Source organism: Salvia hispanica, chromosome 2 (genome assembly GCF_023119035.1).
Source record: "Salvia hispanica cultivar TCC Black 2014 chromosome 2, UniMelb_Shisp_WGS_1.0, whole genome shotgun sequence".
In the NCBI taxonomy this organism is placed as follows: Eukaryota; Viridiplantae; Streptophyta; class Magnoliopsida; order Lamiales; family Lamiaceae; genus Salvia; species Salvia hispanica.
In genome coordinates, this window is record NC_062966.1 from 22,451,011 (window position 1) to 22,476,950 (window position 25,940).

General features: G+C 37.2%; 6 protein-coding genes across 6 annotated transcripts; 2 read left to right on the forward strand and 4 right to left on the reverse strand.

Moving 5' to 3' along the window:
- The first annotated feature begins 2,140 nt into the window (after positions 1-2,140).
- Positions 2,141-3,037, forward strand: LOC125207873. The gene has a single exon (XM_048107374.1). It carries the CDS (start codon positions 2,295-2,297, stop codon positions 2,874-2,876), a length of 582 nt encoding a protein of 193 aa, XP_047963331.1. The 5' UTR covers positions 2,141-2,294; the 3' UTR covers positions 2,877-3,037.
- A 941-nt stretch (positions 3,038-3,978) lies between these two features.
- LOC125207935 (kinesin-like protein KIN-13B) lies at positions 3,979-8,216 on the reverse strand. Its single transcript, XM_048107456.1, has 12 exons — positions 7,856-8,216; positions 7,518-7,733; positions 6,828-7,022; positions 6,474-6,575; positions 6,262-6,339; positions 6,078-6,159; positions 5,831-5,990; positions 5,462-5,764; positions 5,084-5,302; positions 4,655-4,997; positions 4,514-4,579; positions 3,979-4,435 (listed from the first exon to the last, which is right to left on the reverse strand). The coding sequence occupies exons 1-12, from the start codon at positions 8,012-8,014 to the stop codon at positions 4,259-4,261; spliced, it is 2,100 nt and encodes a 699-aa protein (XP_047963413.1). The 5' UTR covers positions 8,015-8,216; the 3' UTR covers positions 3,979-4,258.
- A 1,204-nt stretch (positions 8,217-9,420) lies between these two features.
- LOC125203393 (mitochondrial arginine transporter BAC2-like) lies at positions 9,421-10,858 on the reverse strand. Its single transcript, XM_048101726.1, has 2 exons — positions 10,475-10,858; positions 9,421-10,125 (listed from the first exon to the last, which is right to left on the reverse strand). The coding sequence occupies exons 1-2, from the start codon at positions 10,706-10,708 to the stop codon at positions 9,499-9,501; spliced, it is 861 nt and encodes a 286-aa protein (XP_047957683.1). The 5' UTR covers positions 10,709-10,858; the 3' UTR covers positions 9,421-9,498.
- Positions 10,859-11,600: 742 nt separating this feature from the next.
- Positions 11,601-15,632, forward strand: LOC125207097 (CRM-domain containing factor CFM3, chloroplastic/mitochondrial). Its single transcript, XM_048106308.1, has 9 exons — positions 11,601-12,462; positions 12,810-13,272; positions 13,346-13,476; positions 13,736-14,074; positions 14,166-14,322; positions 14,433-14,725; positions 14,862-14,921; positions 14,995-15,078; positions 15,246-15,632. The coding sequence occupies exons 1-9, from the start codon at positions 11,641-11,643 to the stop codon at positions 15,333-15,335; spliced, it is 2,439 nt and encodes an 812-aa protein (XP_047962265.1). The 5' UTR covers positions 11,601-11,640; the 3' UTR covers positions 15,336-15,632.
- A 2,307-nt stretch (positions 15,633-17,939) lies between these two features.
- LOC125207949 (cleavage stimulating factor 64) lies at positions 17,940-21,445 on the reverse strand. Its single transcript, XM_048107472.1, has 7 exons — positions 21,275-21,445; positions 21,051-21,128; positions 19,738-19,776; positions 19,110-19,658; positions 18,931-19,023; positions 18,373-18,549; positions 17,940-18,286 (listed from the first exon to the last, which is right to left on the reverse strand). The coding sequence occupies exons 1-7, from the start codon at positions 21,365-21,367 to the stop codon at positions 18,161-18,163; spliced, it is 1,155 nt and encodes a 384-aa protein (XP_047963429.1). The 5' UTR covers positions 21,368-21,445; the 3' UTR covers positions 17,940-18,160.
- Positions 21,446-23,257: 1,812 nt separating this feature from the next.
- Positions 23,258-24,940, reverse strand: LOC125204281 (putative Peroxidase 48). The gene is made up of 4 exons (XM_048102885.1): positions 24,638-24,940; positions 24,249-24,437; positions 24,009-24,174; positions 23,258-23,706 (listed from the first exon to the last, which is right to left on the reverse strand). Exons 1-4 carry the CDS (start codon positions 24,938-24,940, stop codon positions 23,258-23,260), a joined length of 1,107 nt encoding a protein of 368 aa, XP_047958842.1.
- Positions 24,941-25,940: the final 1,000 nt, after the last annotated feature.

The window sequence follows — 25,940 nt, forward strand, 5'->3', positions numbered from 1 at the left end:
TTGTTATATGCAGATTGCATTTTTTATTGTTGAGTTTTGCATTTTAGATATTGACTGTTTAATTTGCATTTTATATATAGACGGATTGCATTTATATATGTGAAAATGCAAAACTTAACAATACAACTTATGTAAAAATGCAAAACTCAACACTATAAAATGCAATTTACCTACAACTAAAATGCAATCTGCGGTATAAAATATCGCATGTTTTGTGCCACATGGCAGCATCAAATTAGATGTACGTTGTGACTCTAAATAAAGGGCACCCTAGTGCTCCCCTACATTAATATTAATCATGCAATTAACTTAATTGTCAAAAGAAAATATAAGTAACTAATTACTATTATATGTTTTATTAAGTTAAGATTAAAGAAGATGATTGATATTTGAATTTGTATGTAGGAATCTTGGTTATCCTACATCCTGAGGTTCGTTTTGGAGATGGAAATTGGAATCAATCTTTATGGGAAAATGATAATATTATCGTCCACATGAAGTTCTTCCTAAAGGATGAAAAAGGAGAGATGATGATGATGATGATGATGATGATGATAATGATGATGATAATAATAATAATAATAATAATAATAATAATAATAATAATAATAATAATAATAATAATAATAATAATAATAATAATATATAACTGTATGAGAGTGACTGCCTTGTGGAGCAATTAAAATAATTTTGATGAGTTGTTATAATCATCATCTCACTCCTCAACAAATGTGAGGTGCCTACCACTAACCATATTAATATATCTCCCCACATAAATGCTGAAACATTTTCTCATTATTTCAAATTCAACAAGTTGTTAGTTAAACATTTGGATTCATAATTATCAGAATATAAATAATCACATGTGATGCTTGACTGGGAGTGAAGAGTGAGAGTGATGGTCACAATCATTTATTTTGTGACCAAATTGGACTCCATATGATTAATATCATGTACTCTAATTTAGATTGGAATTATTTTACTTATGCATTTCACTTTTAAAGTAAATCTCATATTTTATTAACTTATCCTTGTAATTATTCAAGATTGGCGCTTTGCAAAGCACTTCACCCACATTATTCATTTTTTTTTATCATTACTTATTTGAAAAAAACTAAAAATAGTCATCTACATGCACAACTATGTTACATATTATGTCAGACCTCTAAAACGCTGCGTCACACGTCGTACGCCATTTCGACACAACGTAGCACATGGTCTAAGGAGACAGAAACAGTGTGGGCCAAAGAGCACATAAAATTGTCCCATTCCATCAAATTGCCATTTGCCTCAAGGCAATAGAAAGAAACCTGAATTGTTGTTGTCACCATCTCTGTTTTCTACCAAACAAAACCTGCAACTTCTCCCACTCCACAACCCAATTTGGAAGTTTTCCACCACTTTACACACACACAAAGTGATAGCAATTGATAAAGATGAGCAGCAAGCCAATCACGAGAAACGGAAAGCCACTCATCAAATCAACCATTCACAAAACCATGAAATTCCTCACCAAATCCTTCACACACCTCAAACCAACAAAATCCCCCGCCAACGCCAACACCAACACCAACACCAACAATTCAGATGATTGCTACACGATCTTCTCAGAAACTAACCCTAATTCCAGCCCTAATCCTATTTCTAATCCGATTAAAACAGTGACGAAGAAGTGTTAGTTAAACATTTGGATTCATAATTATCAGAATATAAATAATCACATGTGATGCTTGACTGGGAGTGAAGAGTGAGAGTGATGGTCACAATCATTTATTTTGTGACCAAATTGGACTCCATATGATTAATATCATGTACTCTAATTTAGATTGGAATTATTTTACTTATGCATTTCACTTTTAAAGTAAATCTCATATTTTATTAACTTATCCTTGTAATTATTCAAGATTGGCGCTTTGCAAAGCACTTCACCCACATTATTCATTTTTTTTTATCATTACTTATTTGAAAAAAACTAAAAATAGTCATCTACATGCACAACTATGTTACATATTATGTCAGACCTCTAAAACGCTGCGTCACACGTCGTACGCCATTTCGACACAACGTAGCACATGGTCTAAGGAGACAGAAACAGTGTGGGCCAAAGAGCACATAAAATTGTCCCATTCCATCAAATTGCCATTTGCCTCAAGGCAATAGAAAGAAACCTGAATTGTTGTTGTCACCATCTCTGTTTTCTACCAAACAAAACCTGCAACTTCTCCCACTCCACAACCCAATTTGGAAGTTTTCCACCACTTTACACACACACAAAGTGATAGCAATTGATAAAGATGAGCAGCAAGCCAATCACGAGAAACGGAAAGCCACTCATCAAATCAACCATTCACAAAACCATGAAATTCCTCACCAAATCCTTCACACACCTCAAACCAACAAAATCCCCCGCCAACGCCAACACCAACACCAACACCAACAATTCAGATGATTGCTACACGATCTTCTCAGAAACTAACCCTAATTCCAGCCCTAATCCTATTTCTAATCCGATTAAAACAGTGACGAAGAAGAAAATTGAGGATCGATCAGAGACGGCGGTGAAAGAGAAACATACCGTGAAGGAGGAGGCGGCGAAATGGCGGTGGTCGGGCGCGGATGTGTTGGCGCAGAAGATGATAGATCTGGAGATGACGGATTCGAGCGACATCGATCAGGCGGTGGATGTGGAGGAGGTGCTGCACTACTACTCGCGCCTGACTTGCCCGGCTTACGTGGAGATCGTGGACGATTTTCTGATGGATATGTATTCGGAGTTCCAGGTGTCGGGGCGGAGGAGCCTCAACTCTTCTATGAGGAAGCTGGCGCCGGAGACCAATTACAGCTCCATGAGAAGCCTCGCGCCTTTGAAGCTCTGAATTTGTACGCAACTCAGTTGGTAAGACGTGAACGCAGTATTGTGTGATCATATGCAAATTATTCTATTACTATATAGTATGAAGAAATATGGTTACTGTATAATGTAATGGATTCAAATTGTATTTCTTTTCATGGAATAAATTTTTGTTGATTGTAAGTATTTTAAAAATTTGATATGTAGTTAAATGAAAAAAATATATATGAGTGAGGTATTCACAACCAATAAATACTAAATTTTGATTCGGATGCGCACCAAAAGGCGAAGCAAGAGAGTTGGATCCTCTGCTGTGCTCCAACCACAACAGGACCGCTGTGCACACACAAACATATATTTTATTAATAACAAAATCTTTTTAAAAAAATTACATATTTAAATAATGGTGATGGGTGAGGCACAACAGCCCCTGCTGAGGTGCACAGCAAGGAATCCAACTCCGGAAGCAAGAGTGGAATGCCAACATGCGTCCATTCATGAGAGATGATATAATAAGTTTTAGAATATGTTCATTTGCTAATATGATGACTTTCTTGATCTTATTCGTATTATGATAGATGATTAATAGAATGACTACAAGTAGAAATATCGTATTTTTCGGAATCTAGGTGGAAATTTCATACTTTTTGGAATCCTGCTTTGAATCTTCACCTTTTTCTTCGAAAAAATTGTTTTCGTTTGAGCATTCTACTTGTCTTTCTTTAATACAGAAAAATTAAAATACTACTCCATAAGAGAAAAATAAAGTAAATAAGTGAAATGAAAACAAAATCAATAAGTAGTACTCCTATGAAACATAGAAAATGTTGATTTTTGAAAAAAAAAATGAAATGAAACACTCAGCTCATTGCACCAGAAAAAGAATTAAGCTTCTTTTATTGTGAAATAAAGAGAGACATAGTACCAATATACGGAGTAATAAATTAATAGAGTACAAATAAACTTTTAAAATCACTGTTCATAGAAAGAGGAAAGGAAAGACATTAATAACTTTGATTAATTTTATCTAGAAAAAAATTCTTTTGGAAAAATTGGTTGGAACTTGTTGGGCTCTAGACAAGACTAATAAAACTGCAATAATTCAAGTGTTTTGATGCCAACAACCCTTAAAAAATCATGTATATATAAAGAGTAGAGCTAAAATCAAATCATGGGCTATATACAACTACACTAGTACAAAAGCAGAAAACAGAAAATTTCAAGGTGCAAAGACCACACGACTTGTACAAATACTCTCAAGATTATACAATATGGGCTGAAAAAATATTGTGGTTGGCTTAGAAACATATGCATACAAACATAACTAGCCAAAGGCTAACATGAGCTCAAGCCTCCTCGCCTTTGTATGCACGCACGCAAGCTGCATCAAACAAATGCCTGCCAATATTAGTAGGCTGAAGAGACGAGGACATTCTGTTCCTTCAAGCGTTTTTGAAAACGAGCCAATCGATTCTGTAACTCTAAGATAGCAGCAGCCTTCTTAGATAGGATGGAACTCAGCCTGGAGATATAATCATCTACTTGATTGCCCGGTTGATCGGCCTCAACTAATAGATTCATTTCCTGCTCCGAGTGAAACAACACATATTGATTTCAGATGGGCAATTAGAAACCATGTATAACAAAATGATTGTCACAAACCTCACGAGCAATATTCATAATCTCCTCCACTTGCCTCCGGTGAGCATTGACAAGATCTTCCTCTTCCTGAAAATTTCTAAGAGTATCAATACCTAACACTGCAGACCCTCAAGTTTAAAAACCATAGATCGATTCTTTTACCTTCAACAGGGCATTCAAATCATCTTCAGAGCTTGAACGTTTGGGTTCTGCTTTAGGAGGTTCCATCCATTTTGATTGGCCATTGGATCTCTTCAATTTATCATCTGGATTGGAGAAGCTAATAGATTCCGCTTTCATATTCTTCCATGATGGCTTCTCTGGCTCATCTTCGACATATTCTTCCCTATCAGTTTGCTCAGTCCAGGTTTCACCCGTATCATCTTGAAAACTTGATGCTGGTGCTGCGACTGGCAACGAGGGTTGCATCATCGACTCCTTCAGATTTGAGGTTGATGAGAAAACATCTCTCTTGGAGTTATTTCCTTTTGACAAGCTCTTTACTCTAGATTGGAAACAAGTTGCAGGTGTGAGGCCACCTATGGGAGCAGAATGTAACCTATCTATTAACATAAAAGATCACAGCCTAACCTGTCGGCATATCTTAACGTGTTCAAGGTATGTTCGCACGATCCAGCATTTGGGGAAACACACGATATCATAACTGTACGAGAATTCCCAACGAACGAGTCCCTTAAAACTTCAGTTAATTTACTGCCTCTAAATGGAATGTGTCCTTGGTCATTGTCAAGTGCTCTAATACACTCCTTCAGTGCAAGCAAACTTTTATTAATCTCAGCTCCTTCCATCCTGTGTAGTCAGAATATTGGCAATGACCATAGAGGGCAAAAATAAATAAGAATTTCTAAGTCTTTAGTCTTTACTTCCCGAGCCAAGTTTTATGTCTCAGATAGCAATCTCTGTCGAATCAATTTCGGCATAAAGAAGAATCTAATAAGATATATATACCTGGTCTGCTTGTCATTATCAGTAGTATCTGCACCACGCTCACTTCCAGCAAGGTCTATGAAGGAGAGCTTGCCAACAACCCGGGCAGGTTTAGTTTCAGAACCATCAGCTGATCTCTTAATCGTAAGCTGAAGAATGGCATGAGACCTCGATGATTCCTCATTTGCACCTGTGGTGCCTGTACTTCTTGTTGCATTTCCTTTCTCAATGAGATCCTTAACTATCTCCACATCTGACACTCTGTACTCTTGCAAGCCCACAATACAAACTTGCTGTTTTCCATCCTCTCTCATGCACAGTTTTCTGCAAGAGCAGTAGTTAGAAATATATTTGAGACTTAAATAGTGCAAAACGAGTAAGAAAGCTTACTTCCTATCACCAAGCAGATCATAAAGCTTTCCTCCATATATCTCAAAGAAACTGACAAACAGCTGAAATCCTTGGTTCCTGTAAGTGTGGTGCATGAGCCTCAAGATGTCCCTTACTGCTCTAAGGGGCAGTGGTTTCATGGTGTAAGTTTTGCCACTACCTGTAAGTTTCATGAGCCTTAAGATCCTCTACATACTAGCAAGATTACAAATAGAATTCTGCTTTAAGAGTCCATGCAACTCATTACCTGTTTGGCCATAAGCAAAGCAGGTGGCTTTGGTGCGTTGGAAAATTATTGGAATAATAGGCTCAACAGTTTCACGATACACCTAACAAGATAAATATAGAACACAATTTAGAAAAAACTCGGACATCCACAACACAACAGTGAATTCACCTCAAAATCAGGCTTAGTTATCCTAAATAATTACTTCGTCATTTGAAACTTCTTCGTTCAACACAGCATCAAAAACAAATTCATGCTTTTCTTCATATTCTGTCAGGTCAACCTGCAGCACAATAGGTAAGATCCAAGAAAATTGAGATGATGATAAGTGATAACCTGAGGCAACCAAAAAGTAAAACTGCTTCACATTTCAAGAAAGTGCAGAAATAAACGAAGAAAATCTGAAAATTTATCAACCTTAAGTTTTGCCTCATGGACCACTAGAGAATTGGAATAAGTTTCTATGATATCTTCTTCACTCTTTGCCAACTCCTTTTTGTTAAGAGGTCTTTTTCGTACCTGTAAAATAATTAATCACAACAACATCGTTTTTCAATTGAAATATTAAGAGTGAAATGGTATTGACAGGGTGAATTCATCTGCACACAGGTGCATAACCTAATCAAATAACCAAATGGAAAACTTCATCCACTCAAAGACTGCAAGTATTATACCAATGAATGAGGTTGCCCATGTCTAGACAGCGAACTGCTAGCCAGCCAACATAAGAGTTGAGAACATATCAAAATGACGAAAGCAGAATGCACATACCACTACTTTGATCTTTGCCACATTGCTAGCCTTCACATTATCAGCTGCTATACTTTTCAGAACATTTCCATCGGGCAAAGCACCGGTTCTGCCACCTTGTTTATTGTTTCCAAAGAAAGGGTCCAAGTCGTCAAAACTTCTGCCTCGTGGAAAGTGATTTTCTGAAGGGCGATCATATAAACCAGTAGCTGGCACCTATTCCCATCATTCACGCCCAAAATGGACCAAACGAACATTAAAAAAAAAAGAATCAGTAAGAATCAGGCAATCATCATATAGACCAGAGATCAGTGTTTAGTGATCTGGGTAGCAATCAATTCTCTTAAGCTACTGCCATTTAAGAGTTTAATTCGCATATTCGTGCTACAAACCCCTAACTGCCCTTGCCCCCGACAAACTAACACTAGAAGATTCATTTATTGGATGAAATAACTACATTCAAATCATTAAACCATAAAACACCAAGAGGCTCGATCAATTAAACAGAACATCAGGTTACTCTAGAAACTGCAGTTCAGTAGCTCAACCATGTCATATCAACAAGAACCACTAACACAGCCTGACTCCCATCTTTTACAGTCAGTCCCAAATACACAATTTTACATCATTCCAAAACATAATCCAGAAACAAGCCACACAAATCCTACCTAATGAGATTTCAGCAATCACTAATCCTACTTAAAATCATACCGTAGTAAGAAGCTCCGTATCAAAAGCATGAAGATCCAAAAGACCCGGGCTATACTCATTCGGTGAATTTTGCCCCTCCACGTTCTGCCTTCCCAGATTCCCAGGCGGCGATAATGGCTCCGAAAACAGGTCAATGCTTCCAGTGTAACTTCTCTGTCCCTGCAAACTCCTATACAATCCTGAACCATGACCCCCACCTTTATTGTACCCAAAATCCTATATTTCCAAGCATAAACAGAAATTCAATCAGAACTAATACTAAAATTAGGTTTTACATTCAATAAAAGGATCTACAACCCGATCAATTTCAATCATACAAACAGCTACAGGAAATGCACCTGAACTGGAGGAGCCGCGTTATTTGTCGACTGTAGATGCTGCAAACCAGCCGATTGCAGCCATCTGCCGTTGGACGAAGTCTCTAGAAAATTATCCGAGTACTGCCGCTGATGGTGCGCCGCCGGCGCGCCTGATCTCTGCCGCCCCATCGTATTCATTCCTCTCCTATCAAAAGCCCTCTTTTTTGGTTTCTCTGTGAAATTGACTTGATCTGAGGAGCCTTTGAAATTGAACGGTTGTGATTTCGTCTTCGCTTTAACTCCGCATTCAAAAAAGCAATGTAGAAGCGACAGAGACAGAAATCAGTGAGAGAATTTTGAGTTTTGTTGTTGGTGAAGGCGATTAACTGGTGCAGAATTATTGGATTTTCAAAAATGGGCCCTTTGATGTTTGAATTTTGAAGATGGTGCGATGGTACGCGTGAGAATTGTGTACGTGCGAGGCACACAGAGGTGGGTCCCGCTTAAATTTGAATTTGTTTTTAGTTCTGTTTTAACCGCGATTATGTTATTCAAACTGAAATAAATTAAAATTACATAAAAATAAAAAATAAAAAATAAAAAATAAAAATAGTTATGTTAAAAGTAGATTTTCAATATAGTAAGTTTATATTTTAAATAAAATTATTTTTGTAATGCAAATAAAAAATTGTACTCTACTTCCTCCATCCAAGGCCAATAGTATTATTTTTTTGGTTTATATGAGTTTTAGGCATCACCAGCCATTTACACCAAACTCAAACTTATTTTTGAGTATATGTCACATCAAAAAATAGTTTTACTTCAACAATTTACGCCATCTTTAAGTTTACACTGAGTATTTGTCTAACAAAATTTTGGAGTAAACACCATATTTGATGTTATTCCATTGAAAAATCCAAAAATGAGTTTAAGGTTGGAGAAATTATCTATACTAAAAATGAATTTTGGTGTACGGTTATTTTAGTGAAATGGGATATTGGTCCCTAAAATCATGAACTTTGGCTAAAATTTGTATTTTTCATTAAAAATTGGTCTAGAATTAATATCGCAAACTTAGCACTTTGTTTGGTGCAGCAAGTCTATATATATCACCATATTTGACTAACTTATGAGGCTTTTTTTTTTATCATACTTGACACAATTAAATTAATGTGATTTCTACGTGACTTTTTATCCCATTTGTTATGAACTTAAAAAGTGGTTTAAAATATCATAAAACATATCACGGTTCTCCACGTAAAATAAAATTTTGATAAAAATATCTCATTTGAGTCAGTTTGAGAAATAAGTACAAAATTTATGATATTTTAGACTAATTTTAAAATTTATGGAAATACCAAATTTTAAACTTCATGGTTTTAGGCAACAATATCCAGGAAATTGTATCTATAACCGTGATTATACTGATGAATTCAATCAATTTTCTATTTCCTTCATCACATGTTTTCAACATATATTGATTAATATATTTGTTTAATTAGGCCTTTTGCTTTTCCTTATTTAGCAAATGAGTACAAAAACAAGAAATGGATTCAATGGTTTGACAAAAAATAAGTAATAAATATTTTTATTAGAAACACCACTATACAGTATACACAGATGGTGCTACATTAAACTAGGGTTAGATATACACCGATCCACACAAACCCCAACCGGAAAACCTACTTATATATGCATCGGAGCGACGTCTCATACGCCGCGAAAACAGCTCCGTTGACGACGAAAGCCCGCGCCACGGCCGTCCCGAGCCCCCTCCACAGCACGCTGTATCCCTCCCTCCTCACGCTGGTGGCGAAGCAATCCACCATCCCGGCGTAGGAGGAGCTCGACTGCGCCTGCATCCTCGTCTTGATCACGTCCAACGGGTAGCAGCACACCCAGCTCGCCACCCCGGCCAGCCCCCCGGCCACCATCATGGTCCGCAGCGTCTCGTCCCCGGCCTTCCTGCACCCCGGGTGCAGCTGCTCCCGGACGTACTCGTACGTCCAGAAGTAGACCCCGTGGGAGGGGGCGTCGCGGAGCACGGTGATGCCTAGGCCGCGGTAGATCCCGCGCCACCCCTCGGACCGGATTATGCTCCTCGCCACGTCCCTGGGGCCGCGCAGGGTCCCAGCTTTGTTGTCGAGTTGTAGGCGGATTTTGAGTAGCTCGACCGGGCTCAGGAGGAGGCTCTGTGTGGCCCCCGTCCCAATCCCGCCTAGGGCTACGGATCCGAAGGACGGGGGTCCCTCGCAGTCTCCGTCGATCGCTCGTGATAGGGTTGCGTACGTCTGGAAGGCAATTGCGTTCTGCAACATCGTTTTGTACACGAATTAGACAATTGAAAACAATTAAATTATTAATGAGTCACTATATCTATGATTATCCATACTTATATAGATGAATTGAGATCATCACCAAGTCAATGTGGAACAATATTTTAAGAGTATTAACAAATTAAAGCGTTATAATTTAATATTTCATTTTTTACATGAATTAAACTTTTGAGAAAAAAATGATTTATGTTTTGTTTTTTTACACAAATAGATACTTAATTGAGAAAACATTGAAATTTTGTGATTTTATATTTTATTTATAGAAATTTTTTTGAAACTGACAAAAGTTAAACGAAGTTTATGATTTAAATGACTATTAAACCTGGAAAGTAACAGAAGCCAGGGGAGCAAACATCCCGCGGTAGAGGCTACATGGGCCCTCTTTGACGAGGGCACTGCGGAGGATGGTGAAAGCCGATTCTCCGGCCGAATTCTGCTGCCGGATTCTCAGCGTGTCGAGAGGATATCCGGCAAGAACACCGGCGGTTCCACCGGCTCCTCCGGCCACGAATTCTCTTCCCCAATTGCTCGCCACAAACTGCCGCCACAAATCCATAGAATTAATCCTTCTTCTCCTATACAATCGAACTTCGTTTTTCTTGTTCCTGAATTCGTTAAAATTCAGATACGTCGTCGATCGAGAAGAAAGAAGATTATGGTTATTGATTTTTTTTTGTTTTTGTTTTTTTGAATATGTGAAGATTGAATTGATGTTGTATATTTGAATGTGTTACCCTGCCTCGGAACTAACTTCGGTTTTTCCTTAAATAGAATCCGAAACATATTCCCTATTTATTTGGATCATATTATCAACTGGTTATGTCCAAAACTACTCAACAATATCTCTAATTAATAGAAGTATGTTTAATTTAAATTGTTTCAATATCCACAATGAGATTCTACCAATTTTGTAGTTGTGTTGTGACATGAGAAAACCCACAGAACAAATTTGATTTGTTAAATTCAATGTAAAGTTAGTGTAACTCGTTATTTATAGTATTATTATTTTAATTAATTAATTTTTTATTCTTAATTTACCAGTCATGGTTCGTTTGAGTATTAAAGTTTAAATTTGGAGCATTTAGAATTTGCATGGTTACCAACTTACAATCTGAAATTAAATCGTGTCGTGTGTTTATGAGATTGTTATCTTGTCCTAATCGGGTCATTATCATGTTCCTAACGTGCTCATGTCGTGTCGATTATAATGAAATGACCCACACTCTTTTCAAGACATAAGCATGATTATTGCTATAATTAAGCTTTAATCAATGAGTAAATTCGAGTTTTAAATTTAGTTAAAATGAACGTTCACCAAATATTTGGGCCAAACCCAACAAAATTCTAATTTGGGCCCTCTAAAATACATATGTAGCCCAATATGAAAATATTTTAAATTTATCTTTTCTTTTTCCGAGAAAAATCTGTTTATCTTCAAAAACCTCACACTTTCAGAGTGATATCTAGAGCTTCATCAGAAGCCAAAAAATGGCGCTCTCAACGGCCAAATTCACCGAATTACAGCCGCATTTCTTCTCCACCTTCTCATTTCCCCGCCGCAAACCGCCGTGTTTCCACCGCCTCCTATTCAAACCTCTCTATTCCTCTCTCCGTCCCACCAAATTGCCCCACACGCCTCCCGGAAAGCCCAGTATTCCCCAAAAACCGTCTACCTGGATTAAAAAATGGCCGTCTCCTCCACCGGCACCGCCGCCGCGCTCCAAAGCGGCTCCGAAGAAGCCAGAACCGAAGCCGGAAACAATCCGTGGAGGTACCACGGCGATTGATCGAATTGTTCTCCGCCTCCGGAATTTAGGTTTAGGCTCCGACGAGGAGGATGAGGAGGAGGAAGGGGGAGAGTTAGGTTTGGATTTGGAGAATGGTGATTTGAATTCGATTGATTCGGTGGATGCGGAATTCGGCGATGAGAAATTGGGGGATTTGCTGAAAAGAGATTGGGTTAGGCCGGACACGATTCTGGTGGAGGATGAGGATTTGGAAGCTGAATCACTGCTGCCGTGGGAGAGGGGCGCGATTGAGGATGAAGAAGTGGTGGAGCATAAAGGTGGGGTGAAGAAGAGGACAATGCGGGCGCCTTCTTTGGCGGAGCTGACGATTGAAGACGAAGAGCTGAGGCGGCTGCGGAGAATGGGGATGGTTTTGAGGGAGAGGGTGAGTGTTGCCAAGGCTGGAATCACCGCTGCGGTTTTGGAGAAGATACATGAGAAATGGAGGAGGTGTGAATTGGTGAGGTTGAAGTTTCATGAGGAGTTGGCGCATGATATGAAGACTGCTCATGAAATAGTTGAGGTTGGTGAGTTTTAGTGTTGTTTTGTTATTATTAATATTTTTATTATCTCAAATCACATTTGCTTGAATAGTTAGTTCATTCTGCCATTTACTTGAATTTCTATTATTTTCTTGAAATCAATTCCTCCATATAGCACTTAAATTCATATACAGTGTCATTCAATTTATCGACGGCTTGCAAATATTGAGTCTTGAAGGTTGATAGTGGAGATGATTTGAACTTATACATATAGAAACTAGAAAATTTAATCCCTTCCTGCTAGTTTATTTAGTTTATCGTTGTTGATTCATTTCAGTAACAAAGAATGTAGTGAAGTTATAAAAGCTGTTTGTGCTTCTCTCATCAGCGCCGGACAGGAGGCCTAGTCACTTGGAGATCTGGAAGTGTTATGGTGGTGTATAGAGGAGCTAACTACGAAGGCCCTACGTTAAAGCCACAGAGAGAAAACAGTGAACATGATACTCTTTTTATCCCTGATGTTTCCTCTCCTGGCGATTCAGCAACAAAAAGTAGTGATGGAAAGACTCAGGTTCTTGTGAAGTCCAATCCAGTTACACCTAACCGTGTCAAGAACCTTACAGAAGAGGAAATTGAGTACAATGCTCTATTAGATGGTTTGGGTCCACGGTTTGAAGATTGGTGGGGAACTGGGGTGCTTCCTGTTGATGCTGATCAACTCCCTCCGACTATTCCTGGATACAAGACACCGTTTAGGCTTCTTCCTACTGGAATGCGCCCACGACTAACCAATGCTGAGATGACCAACTTACGGAAGCTTGCTAAGTCGCTTCCTTGCCACTTTGCCCTTGGTAATTTACCCTCTGTATGTTCTTCCAATAAGTAAAGTGTGCCCTGATTTGTTTTTTCTGTTTTATATCCCAGGAAGAAATAGAAATCATCAAGGTTTAGCTAGATCCATTGTTAAGCTATGGGAGAAAAGTTTAATAGTGAAAATTGCTGTGAAGCGTGGAATCCAGAACACAAATAACAAAATTATGTCCGAGGAACTGAAGGTATGCAGATTTGTGCAATAAAAATGTTACAATTGGCTCATTCCAGTGGATAACATATGGTAAAAACTGAGTCACTAGCATTTTATTGCATCTCTTTTCATTTTGAGTTTGTTGGATATTTTGTTTGTCTCGTAAAGTACATATGAAAAGTTGGATAACATATGTATTCTTGTTTTTTGTCCCTAGATGCTATTAATTTGTTGCTTTTCTATTTTCTTGTCAGTTCTCATCACCTTTCCTCTCTACTGGTTTGGTGTAGGCATTAACAGGGGGAGTCTTACTTCTAAGAAACAAATATTTCATTGTTATGTACCGCGGGAAGGATTTTCTTCCTCCCACTGTGGCTAGTGCCTTAGCCGAGAGACAGGAAATGACAAAGCAAATACAAGACGTTGAAGAAAAGGTCAGGGGAGGACCTGTACCCATGCCAGTATCCGAAGAGAAGGGAGCTATGGCAGGCACTTTGGCAGAGTTTTACGAGGCTCAGGCTCGATGGGGAACGGAAGTATCTAGTGAAGAACATAAAAAGATGCTAGAAGAGGCCTCCAGAGCCAAACATGAGAGAGTAATCAGGCGACTTGAACACAAACTTGCCATTGTAAGTGTGTCTTATATACTGAATGATCAAGTGGTGTCGTTGTGGATTATTCTCTCTAGCATTTGCTCTAATCAACTTAATGCATCTACAGGCTCAGGCAAAGAAGCTCAAAGCAGAGAAACTGCTATCTAAAATAGTGGAGTCTTGGCTTCCAGTAGATCCTTCAGATGACCAGGAGACAATTACAGATGAAGAAAGAGTTATGTTCCGTAAGGTTGGATTACGGATGAAACCATACTTGCCACTTGGTGGGTTTCCTTTTTCTGAGTCTAATCATCAAAATTAATACTTTATATTGCGAAGTACACATTCTAAATGTGGAAAGCGAGAATCATGTTTTATTTGTTGCAATCTCCAGGTATTCGTGGTGTTTTCGATGGTGTTATTGAGAACATGCATCTGCACTGGAAACATAGAGAGGTTGTAAAGCTAATATCAAAGGAAAAGGAACTTGCTTTTGCTGAAGAAACTGCGAGACTTTTGGAATATGAAAGTGGTGGTATACTAGTGTCAATCGACAGGGTTCCAAAGGGTTATAGCTTGATTTACTACCGTGGAAAGAACTATCGCCGCCCTATCACTATAAGACCGAGAAACCTTCTGACAAAAGCGAAAGCACTGAAGCGTAGAATGGCCTTGCAACGATATGAGGTTAGTCATCCACTAATATTCCAGTTGCAATATGAACTTTACCTGATAATCTCTTTGAAATGGAGCTATAAATTGAATGATGTCATTAGCCACTGATGATATTGTATGCTAATTTATGTCTCACACTCTTGTGTAGGCTCTCAGTGAGCATATAGCTGAAGTGGAGAAAACAATAGAGCAAACCAAGCAGGAAATTGTATGTTGTGCTACCTTTGCACCTAATTTGGTAGATGATCTTTTCTGAGATATAATTCTATTTATTCCATTAGGGCAATCCTGCAAAACTGGAGAAAAGCGATCTTTGGAAGTCGGAGGACAACGACCAGTATTCTAATGTTTCAGAACTGAGTGAAGTAAGCTAGTTCACTTATCCATCTATCATACGGGCTTTTAGACTACTTGGATTATAACGAACACCTAAAACAAACTCCTGCTGAGAGTCGAACGTTAATAACAGTGTTTTATTTTTCACACAAACAAGAAAGAAACATGGAATCATCCTTTTTTCCCGCATTTACAGAGCGAGGATGAGGGTTTGGAAGGTGATGAAGACGAAGATGACTGGGATTTGGAGGATGACGAAGAAGATTCTGATTTATCGAGTCTTTGATGCTTAGGCTTTTGCCTAAAAGAGTTGGCTAACCAAAAGTGGTGCCGGTGCACAAAGACTTACTCGAAGATGGAAGAGTGGCGCTAGACGAGAACGAATCTGCCTTATCACAGAACTGCCCTCCAATTTTTCTGTTGAGGATTTTTATGCGTTTGGAGGCATTGTACAGCGGTTATCTATCAAATCAACACTTTGGAAGCTTAAATTCCAAACCAGGAAGATGAACTTCAAACAATGTAAAATGTATAGTTGTTGTACAACTACTTGTAACTAATTCAATAGCTTGGTTTCATTTTAGCCATTTGGGATAATTGTTGAATTAGTCACGATTTTCGTCCCGTTTTTGAATAATACATCTTTCAATTTTTGGCAAAAATCCAAGAGCACTGACTAATTTATCTTGTGCAAAAAAGAATTTTCATGACTCATTATACAATTGATTTGTTTTAATATTATTTTCGTTTTAATTTTTGCTACATTATATTTTGTTCATTTCTCTCTATTGTACTCCATATTTGGCACATGGATCACTTTTCACCGCCAAAATTGCATAATTTTGTTTCTTTTAATTGATAACTTTCTGCTTTTATTTATTAATATATACTCCATCTTTAACTCTCAAAATAAGTATGATTAAAATATGGCAATAATTTTAAAGTCTTGTTCAAATATTTATTGAAAGATTCAATATGATTGTGATCGATCATTATTTTTCAGTTTAATTCATTATTTAATAATCAAGATTAATTATTAGTTGGGTTAGATCTGCCGTTGGGTTAGTCGTTTAGGTCTTATGAATAATTTATTCTACATTCATCACTTCATTATGAAGCTATCGTTATGAAGCTCAAAGAAATAGTAGACTATTTAATTATATCAATATTCTACGGATCACCTAAATATTTCTAGCAAAATAATTTTAACAGTATCATCTTTTCTCCCTATGGATATAAATTATTCATAAACATGATTAAATTTTGCATCTATATAAAAATAAATGAAATTTATATTAAACCATGCATAATATAAAACTATGTGAGATCAAGTTCTAAATTCAAATATTATTATATATGGGAATTAATAAAAATGAACAAAGATATCATTGCTAAACTGTGATAGCTCTCTAATTCTTTTCATTTATCTAATTCTCTTTAATTTCTTGGGAGTGTAGATGGAGACGGGGGAGCAGCACCGCCACATTTTACAGTCTCGCAATTGGTCACACATTCATCAACCTTCGTCACATCTGAAATATAATAAGATCAACTGAATTAGCATAACATACCTTCAATTCATTACTAAATATAAGAACAAAATATAAAATTTGGTCAAATTCTGATCCGTCCTATAATTTTAAAATTTAATTGCAAAAAATAATGGTGGTAACATCCACGTATGATTTCCCTACACTTAACACAAGACACTAGTTCAATAATAAAATTCCAAACCCTATGATTTTTCTAACCGTTTATTATATCATGGGACATACCAAACTTCGTGATTTGTTTAGAAATTTTTTTCGAGACAGTAAAAATAATGACTACAGTTAAGGGATGGACAATAGCAAGAACACATGTATGTACAAGATGCTATTAATTAAGTGGTACATACCATCACCAAATTTGGCACATTGATCCATTGCACAACCATAATTGCAGACCTGGCTTGAAGAATCAGACTCTTTATTAAGGACACATTTGGCTAAACATTTTGCAACACAAACAGGTTTGTCTGGTTTAAAAACACAACCAAGAACACATTTGGCAAAGCATTCCTTGAAGCTAGTTATTGCACTTGCTTGCCCTGCAAATACTAACATCAATACAAGCACCACAATTGTAGCTTTGCTTTGATACATATTGAATAAATTGTGATATTCTTGTGTAAATATTTAGTCTTGGATTGATGATTTGCAAGGCTTATTTTCTTCATTTATATAAAGGTGAAAATAAGGTGCATTTATGTTAAAAAGTTATGATTAATTTGTCTTGGGATGGATAGGAGTGAATTTAATTACAACTACTTAATTATAGTTGGGATGTATACGAAATAATTTATTATTAGTAAATTTGTTATTAGAACTAATTTTGCATTGAATGAAAAGTAGGATCAAAGAAAGTCTAACTACAAATTAAAATAATTTATTATCAATTACCCTGAAGTCTCACCTTCTTAATATGAAATGTGTGGATTAACCAAGACCATTGATTGTCATGGTTGTTTTAAGTGGTTAAATGAATCTTATGTATGATGGGATTTGTGATTAATTTGTAGGGATATAGGAGGAAATTTAGAGGATACAAAATATACGATGCAATTCATTAATTAATACATCCGCTATAATTAGAAATTATTTTTACCTAACATCTCAATTCAACTATAAGGTGTTATCATAAACTTATATTTGGGCAAATTTCTCATAGTTTGATTTTCTCATATAAAATGTAATAGTCCAATGGTTTGGTTGTGGAATTTTTAACTAAGAGGTCTAGAGTTCAATCCTCAACAAGAACATAATATTTCCATTCTATATAGAGCTTGTACACGTTTTAGCTGTCCCCGAAAATGGACAGTGATAAATAAAAAACTCAGGATGAATCTACATGGCCCCAAAAACTAATTGTCCATTTTCACCATTAAAATGGAATGCAAGCATACATAGAAAACAAAGCTCGTTTTGTTTGGCAATCCAAGCCCTGAGGTATATTGCAAGTCACAAGAAGAAAAAGATCACACAAACATTAGAACTAGCACCGAAGATATAGAGTTCTCATTAGCATCAGACGATGCTCTAAACTGAATAAGTTTGTCGAAAAACATTATGTTCATTGACGAAGCATTTGCTGCAAGTTAAGAACTTGGTTTCTTTGTTCCGCTGGGAGCATATTGATCTGTTCCGGAGTGAGACTCATAACCTGCTGCAGTAATGCCTTTTCGAACTCAGGAGTCAACTGCAGAATACAAAAGATGGGATCATCGATATAAAGTGGGAGTTCTTGCCCTTGTTTACTTGAGAGATCAAATGAAGATTGAATACCGATTGTGTTTGAGGATGCTGGTTGCTGGGACCTGCTTGACCAGGAAACCCAGGTTGTGGTCCTAAAAGCTGACCCATCGGATTTTCAGGAAGGCCAGGTATCCAATTGGATCCCCTGTCTGTTGGCTTGGAGCTTCCAGCTTGATTGAAATCCATTCCTACATGAGGGCTTCCTGCCTAAAGCCACGAGAATATGTAAAGCTTAGGTTATCGATCCATATTGCCAAAATCATCATGTAGACACAGGTGCCAAAGAGTTAAACTCAATACCAAAGTCACATTTCAAAATATCATAGTACTCTTTGTCGAATGAACTCAATTGCTGAGAAGCGTTGCTCAAGGAAAAAATAACATAACCACAGATATGTCTATGGAGCACTTGAAAGTTCAGTGAGTCTTACTTACTAATGATTAATAGTAATTATTAGCTAAACAGGACAATAAAAGTCAAATAGGTTCATGAATCCATAGTAAAATCCAGCATGACAGCCAGATCGTATCAAATTAAACAAGGACACACTGTTGCAATCTTATACTATATGGCATTGCAGGCCAAACCTGATACATTGATTGGGACAAAGGTTGATTTGGAAGTGGTAACTGTCCCTGTGGAAACGAAGGCCCCATACCAGCAGGAGGCTTTGAACCTGACTGAAATTACATAAATATCAAGATTTTCAGACAAAGACAGGTTCATGTTTGGTCGAAATCACTGAAAGTACCCACACTAAACTCACATGAAACATATGTTGCGAATGATGCATCTGTTGTCCACTAGGATGCTGAAAGCTCGGATTTTGTCCCATTTGAGCTTGAGCCTGGTGAGGGAAGCCTGGCATTGGTGGTCTTGGCTGGGGTGGCAGTGGCGGTTGGAGGGGCATATACTGGCTGCCAGTATTTGGCAGAGGTTGTTGAGTGGGCAATGAAGGCATAGGGTGCTGGTGAAGGGAGGGTGGCTGGGAAGCTGTATGCGGCGGCAATTGAGCCAAACTAGAAATTTGAGAGTGTTGTGGTACAGACATTGGCGTTGACTGGGCACCAACATGTACCTTAGGTTGCTGTGGTTGTTGTAATGGATGTGAGGGCATGGATTGGGGTTGGGGGTTTTGAGGAGCAAGAGGTTGTGAGGGCGGGCGCGATGGCATTGGTTGGTTAAGCTGCTGTTTTCTTATTTGGTTCTGACCAATTGGACCAGAAACTGGTACTGATGCCTGGATAGCAGGTTGCTGATTTGAGATAGCTGATGGCTGTGGATTCTTAGACACCGCAGATGAAATGGCTGGTGACTAAACAAAGCCAAAGTGGTTAGACAATTTTCAAGAATAAAATAAGAAAGAAATGTATCAATGAGTCAAAAGAGCATACTGCTTGTGGGGATTGCACCATTCCAAGCATGATTTGTGCCTAATGAAAGAAATGATACAATAGGTTAAATGTCAGAAAAAATCAATTTATTTTGTGAATGGGAAACTAAAAAACTGAAAGATGAGTGGATGAGTCATAAAATTCCATGCTTTAAGAGCTATTCTAGAACATGAAATGTGCAGAAGCCGAGGAAAAGGTTCCATGAAACTGACAGAAAATACTTCGCAATGAGGAAAATAATTAGGATTGTCAGGGTTCATAACAAGAAAAGGTCTCCCGGACTAGTAATAACCACATATGACTAGCATACTTTCATTTATGATTACTCCATTCATTACAGCACATGTGATTAACTCAAAGAATATCTCAGATTTCATCTGACAAGTATTGAGGAGCTTCTAGGTTTTTTAAACAGTAATTGACTCAGAAAGTGGTGTTGTACATGGTGGAGCCAATGACCGATACTACTGCAAAGACTCCTCTTGTATTACAGGTACTGTAACTGGCAATCTTCCCACACAGTGGAAATGATGAAACCTTATTGGTGATAGTAGCATTCTACACCATTATTCTTTATATCATCAACAATCATATGCGTAACAAATAATTACCAAACAGCACTAAGCAAACTATAAACCTACAAAACAACTACAACAACTGGATAGAAAATATGAGTAAGAAGAGAGAGGTTACACACTAACAGAGAACTTCCTGCCACCCAAACAAGGGAAAAAGTATATCAACTCAGTTTTCATAACTTACTTAGCATATGTAAAGAACAAAATGAGAACAAAGGGATCACAAATTGCATACTTCCATAGCATCAACGTAATAAAATGTTCAATCATCTTCTCTAGGACCTGATAATGCAACAATCTGACACACTCTATCACTATCAACTTACATAAGGCATGCTATCCATCTGGTATACACACAACCCGATTAACCCTGCTAGAGTATGCCTCCCCAAACCATTCACTTAAACTTACCTCTTCCGCAGCTTCAGTTAATTACCATGAAAAGCTCAGCTCCATACCCAACCAAATAAAAAATAGCTAGCCGCATTTGTCATCACACGCTATAAAGATCAATTGCTTCCATAACAATACAACAAAGATATAAAACTTTTTGGGCAGTGCTTTCTTATTTCTAAATAATTTCAAGAAACTAAAATAAGAATACTACTTATCATGACTGGAAAACCCCAAGACAAAAAACAAAGGAAATTAGATGGAATATTTCATGGCATAAGGTCTAATCCAAAAATAAAACGAAATTAAGATTAGCAAAGGAAACCCTAGATTAAGGCATACCTGAAAAAGGGCTTTAGTCAAAGCAGGATTTTGGATAAGTATTTGCCTCGCCTGCTGCTTGTTCTGCTCAATCAATGTCTGCACGCACAAAAAATCAAACTTTAACTGAAGCGATCCAATTTCGAGTTCCGAATTAAGAATTGGGGATAATTAACCGAACAACACCAATTGATCGATAAGCCTGTAGGTACGAATAAACATTGTATAACAGAAGAAATCAGAACCTTCATCTGAGACATGATGTCGTAGAGCTGGTTTTTGGACATTCCGGCGAGGCTCGGTGGAACCCCGTCGCCGGAGAGTTGCTTTCCCGCCATTCCTCTTTCCACGCCCAGATTCCTTTTTCCACAGAGAAAGAGAGCGTTGTGGAAGAAATACTGATGTCTGTTTAGGGCTTGTTTGGCGCAACAGATTTTATTCATTTAGAAATTCAGATTTGAAATAATGCAATCGAAAAACCATTATTTTATACATGAGGGCTGAGGCCCAATATATTTGGGCCTATTTGTAACTTATTTACAAAATTTTAGCCCACCCACATCTAAGTTATTTACTACTAGTATATAATATTAATCTGAACCTTAAAAATACAAAAATATACTCTATCAATTGTAAATGAAAATTACAAAAATGGTATGGACTTTATGAAACATGTTCGAAAATCGAGAGCTCTTATAAATATGTTTGATATGTGGTAAATAATAAAATTGTGTTTTGTCAAACAATCACGATCTTCCCATAAATTGCATGTGTGTTTGCCCATGTTTTCTTCAACTTCAGTTCTCATAACTTTCTGTTATGGTATTTAATTGGCAATCCAATCTCTTCTTGTGCAGACTAATTTGGTCATATCTTACATACTGTTATAATTTGAGATGTAAGTAAGTTAGGGATAGAATGTAAAAGAAGGGTGAAGGGTTTAGAAGAGTGAAGGAGGGTGCAGAAATTGAAGTTCGTGATATTATTTGTCAAGTTAAAAGTTCGAGAGTATAAGAATAAGATAATACTATTAGAAATTGAACTTATATACCAATGCAGCAACTAATTCAGCTTTTGGATGTGTTTAAATAATTTAGTCGTTAGTATTATATTTATAGCTACGATATTTATATTAGTTATTCAATTGATGGAAAAAAACATACACAATTTCATAATGTTTTAATTTTATATTCTCGAACTCGAATACTACTAATGTCTGCTATGGAAAGAAATATACTCATACTGTCTCAAACGATATTAAAAGAGATTTCCTGTTAATTATTATCATTCACTATCCATCTAATAATAATCATTAATATCTCTAACGTGTTTGAATTAGTAAACTATATATAATCAAATTGTGAATTTTTGTCATCATCTAATGATACCTAACAAAAAATAAGGATAGTAAACATATTTAGATTCATAAAAGATATTGCATACAACAGTTAGAGATCATACTTAATATGGACGTGGTTTGTTTTCCATGATTGATTGAATTATTTAAGATGAATTCCTTACTTTCAATATCCACATACATTATCAAATCCAATACAGGAATAATTCTTTTGTATTCAATTCAATCAGAAAAAACTAGGAAATCTCATACTGAAGATACCTATTATTTTGTGGAAAAAAAACATTTTCACATTTTAAAACGTCTCATATTGTGTCTCTATAATAGAAATATTTACACCACCGACTTTGTACAAAATTGTTTACTTTTATCTGCATCAGTTAATTAAAATCAAACTCTAATTATTAAAGTCCAATATCCCAATCTAATCCTCTTATATTTCACAAATTAATTGAATCCTAACCATAATTACTTTATCTGTCATTCTGTCTCAACAAACTCTATAATGTCAAGCTAAGATATTAAGAATCTCCACAAATCTATTTTAAAGAAAATAAAAAAAGTAAGATAAAATAAAACAAATAGGCCCAAAATTCTTTATAATGCAACAAGGGTTAAAGATTCAAAATGAGCATAACTGACCAACTAATTACCATGATTTACCAAAATTCAATATTTCCATAACAATGCATCGACAATAGTGGTTGTTATGACACTTTAAATTGCCAATATCAGCTGTAACTAATCAGGTATTGCAGATAATGTATATGCCACGGAATAAAACGAAACAACAAATTAAAGAGCAGAAAAGCAGAGTTACCACAGATTTTGAGTAATTTCCAAAGGAAGGCAACTGATCTACTCCCCACATTCAGTTAACTTTACGGCAATTGAGACGAACCTCGCCCTCCACAGCGCTATCAACGTGGAGATGCGAGAGCTTGAACATAGCCAGCCCAAAGTCCCTCCGGAAGCGTGGAGCATCTGCAGCATACGCTTCGACCCAAGGCCTCGTATCGTCTCCAGCTGTGAGCTGCTGGTCCACAAACAGTAACCCTTTGCCTTCCAATAGACTACGGTAGTACACCTCGCCAAAACCGTTCCCTGCTCCTTCGTAGTCCATCTTCACTGCTCGATCCTCTAACGCTGCTGACGATGGAGAAGGTGCCGCAGATGGCTGTGATGAGGAGTTGCTGCATTGTGATCTCAAAACCATCACGAATTCAGCGTTGATGGAAGGGTCAGGTCCATTTGTTCCACTGAAGTTATATAGCCGGTTGTAGAAGAAACTGCAGTGAACCTTTCCAGTGCTGTGAGCACCTAACACAAAAATCAAAATTACAGCAAATCACTCTTCTAATAACAGCTTAGTGCCAATATATTCCAGAGAATCAACAGAATCAGGGGAGGGCAGAGGATACAAAACTACTCCAACATTAGTTATAGAGGTGAAGAAAATTGCAAAAACAAATTCTGTGAATCACTATAGGTCTTACTAAATGCACAAAATTCGATCAAGTACTCTAAATTATATACTAAAACAAGCTAGTAGCAGTTTGAGATGATGCTTAACATTCCCAATTTTGAGATGAAACTGATTTCCTGGTAGATCAAGAGATTACCTAGCAGAGCGACTGTTTCTCTGGCATCAAATCCCTTTGCTGCAAATGACCTGAGAGCTTCCCCGAGATTTAAGTGAGGACTGGGAAGAGATCCAGCTGCATCTTCGGGGTAAGACGTTTTGCTGTCCAATCGTCCGGTGAAAACAGGATAGAACTGACCTCCAGCCTGAAAATCCAAACATCAGTATATATTAAACTTAAAAAAAGGCAAGGGAGAGGGAGAGGGAGAGGGAGAGAGACCAGGAGAACGCCCTCTCTCGCTGATAAAACTACAATATCAGCGCAAGACACAATTCCAGGGCACTCATGCTCGAGTATAGACTTGATAGCATCAATATGTTCAAATGCTTTTATAGATCGATTCGGCGGAGTGTCTTTCTCGCTTTTCACATCGCCAGCAGAATCCAGCAAAATTGAAGCGTCACACCCCTACACAGACGAATTCACGAAACTCGATCTAAAAAATCCTCTCAAATCTTCATAAACAAACAGCAATTTCAAAGTAAATGACGAACTCCGTGACCTCGAGAAACAAACTCGCCATACCATAAACAATCCGATCGAAATGATAGCGGATTTAACTAAATAAACATGTTCAGATGCAGAAACAGCAAAAAACGAGAAATCACCATGACAAAGCAGTCGTGGAAAGCAAGCCTCAACAGAGCAGGACCGACGTTCTTCATCTCGTGCAATTCTCTGACCGTTGATCGGATTATCCTCTCAGCTGATGGACATGAATCGCTGTAGTAGTCGTATTTAAGCCGCGCATGAACTCCGGCGATGGAATGAGAGTCGTCTTCTCCGAGACTACGCCGTGTGGATGGATCTTCAGCAACCGAACGCGAATCGGTTGCTGCTTTTTGGTTCCTCAATGAAATCAGAACGCATAAGAGAAAAACGAAAATGCTCAGTTTCTTCGTGAGATCCATATCAGTGTGTGTGTGTTGGTGTGAGAGTGTGTGTGTGTTTGAGCTGCAGAAGTTGAAGGGAAAAGCTGTGAAGCGTGAGGGAAGGCAGTTTTTATAGTACGCCAGAGCGCGGGTAGGGAACCGGACGTCATGCGCATTATAAGAGATAGGATGATAGCTAATTTGGAATCCGACTAGAAAATAAAATATAAGATGTACTACTACCTCCGTCCCCCAAAATTTCTACACTTTGACCCGACACGGGTTTTAAGAAATGTAATGGAAAGTGAGTTGAAAAAGTTGGTGGGACGTGAGTCCTACTTTTAAAGTATTAGTTTTATAATAAAATGTGAGTAGGAATGATTTAGTGGAATATGGGGTCCACTACCAAAAATGGTAAAAGTGAAGTGTATCTAATTTTCAGGGACGGACTAAAATGGTAATATGTATCAAATTTTCAGGGACAAAGGTAGTATATACTAAAAAAAATAAGATAATGTATTAATATCAGTAAATGAATAAAATGACATTTGAGCTTTGATTTTTATGAATTTTATAAAATAAAAAATGTCAATAATACCTTTTAATGTATTAGAATCAAATTAAATATATGAAACAGAACAAACAACACTAAAAGTGCATCGAACAAAGATCATGTTCATATAAGGGATTCACTATGTATCATATCATTTCTATGTAAATAAAGGTAACACAACTTATAAAATGTGATTATTGGAAGCAATGCCATTATTTTTGGTTGTCATTATTTTTCTTTTAATTATTTGCAATTTTAGTTCCTCTCCTCTTCATCTTCATGTATGGAGAAAATATTCACTAGTTCTTCCACACCACTATGACACTATGAGGTGGTGTGTCCAACAAATTATTTATTGACAAATAGGAATTCAAAAGGGCACACATCCAACTAGACATGCGACACATTTACTCATTAGAAGGATCTATTCGTAAAAATTTTCCTTTATTTATTTTTTTATTTCTTTCTAAATTTTTCTAATCTATG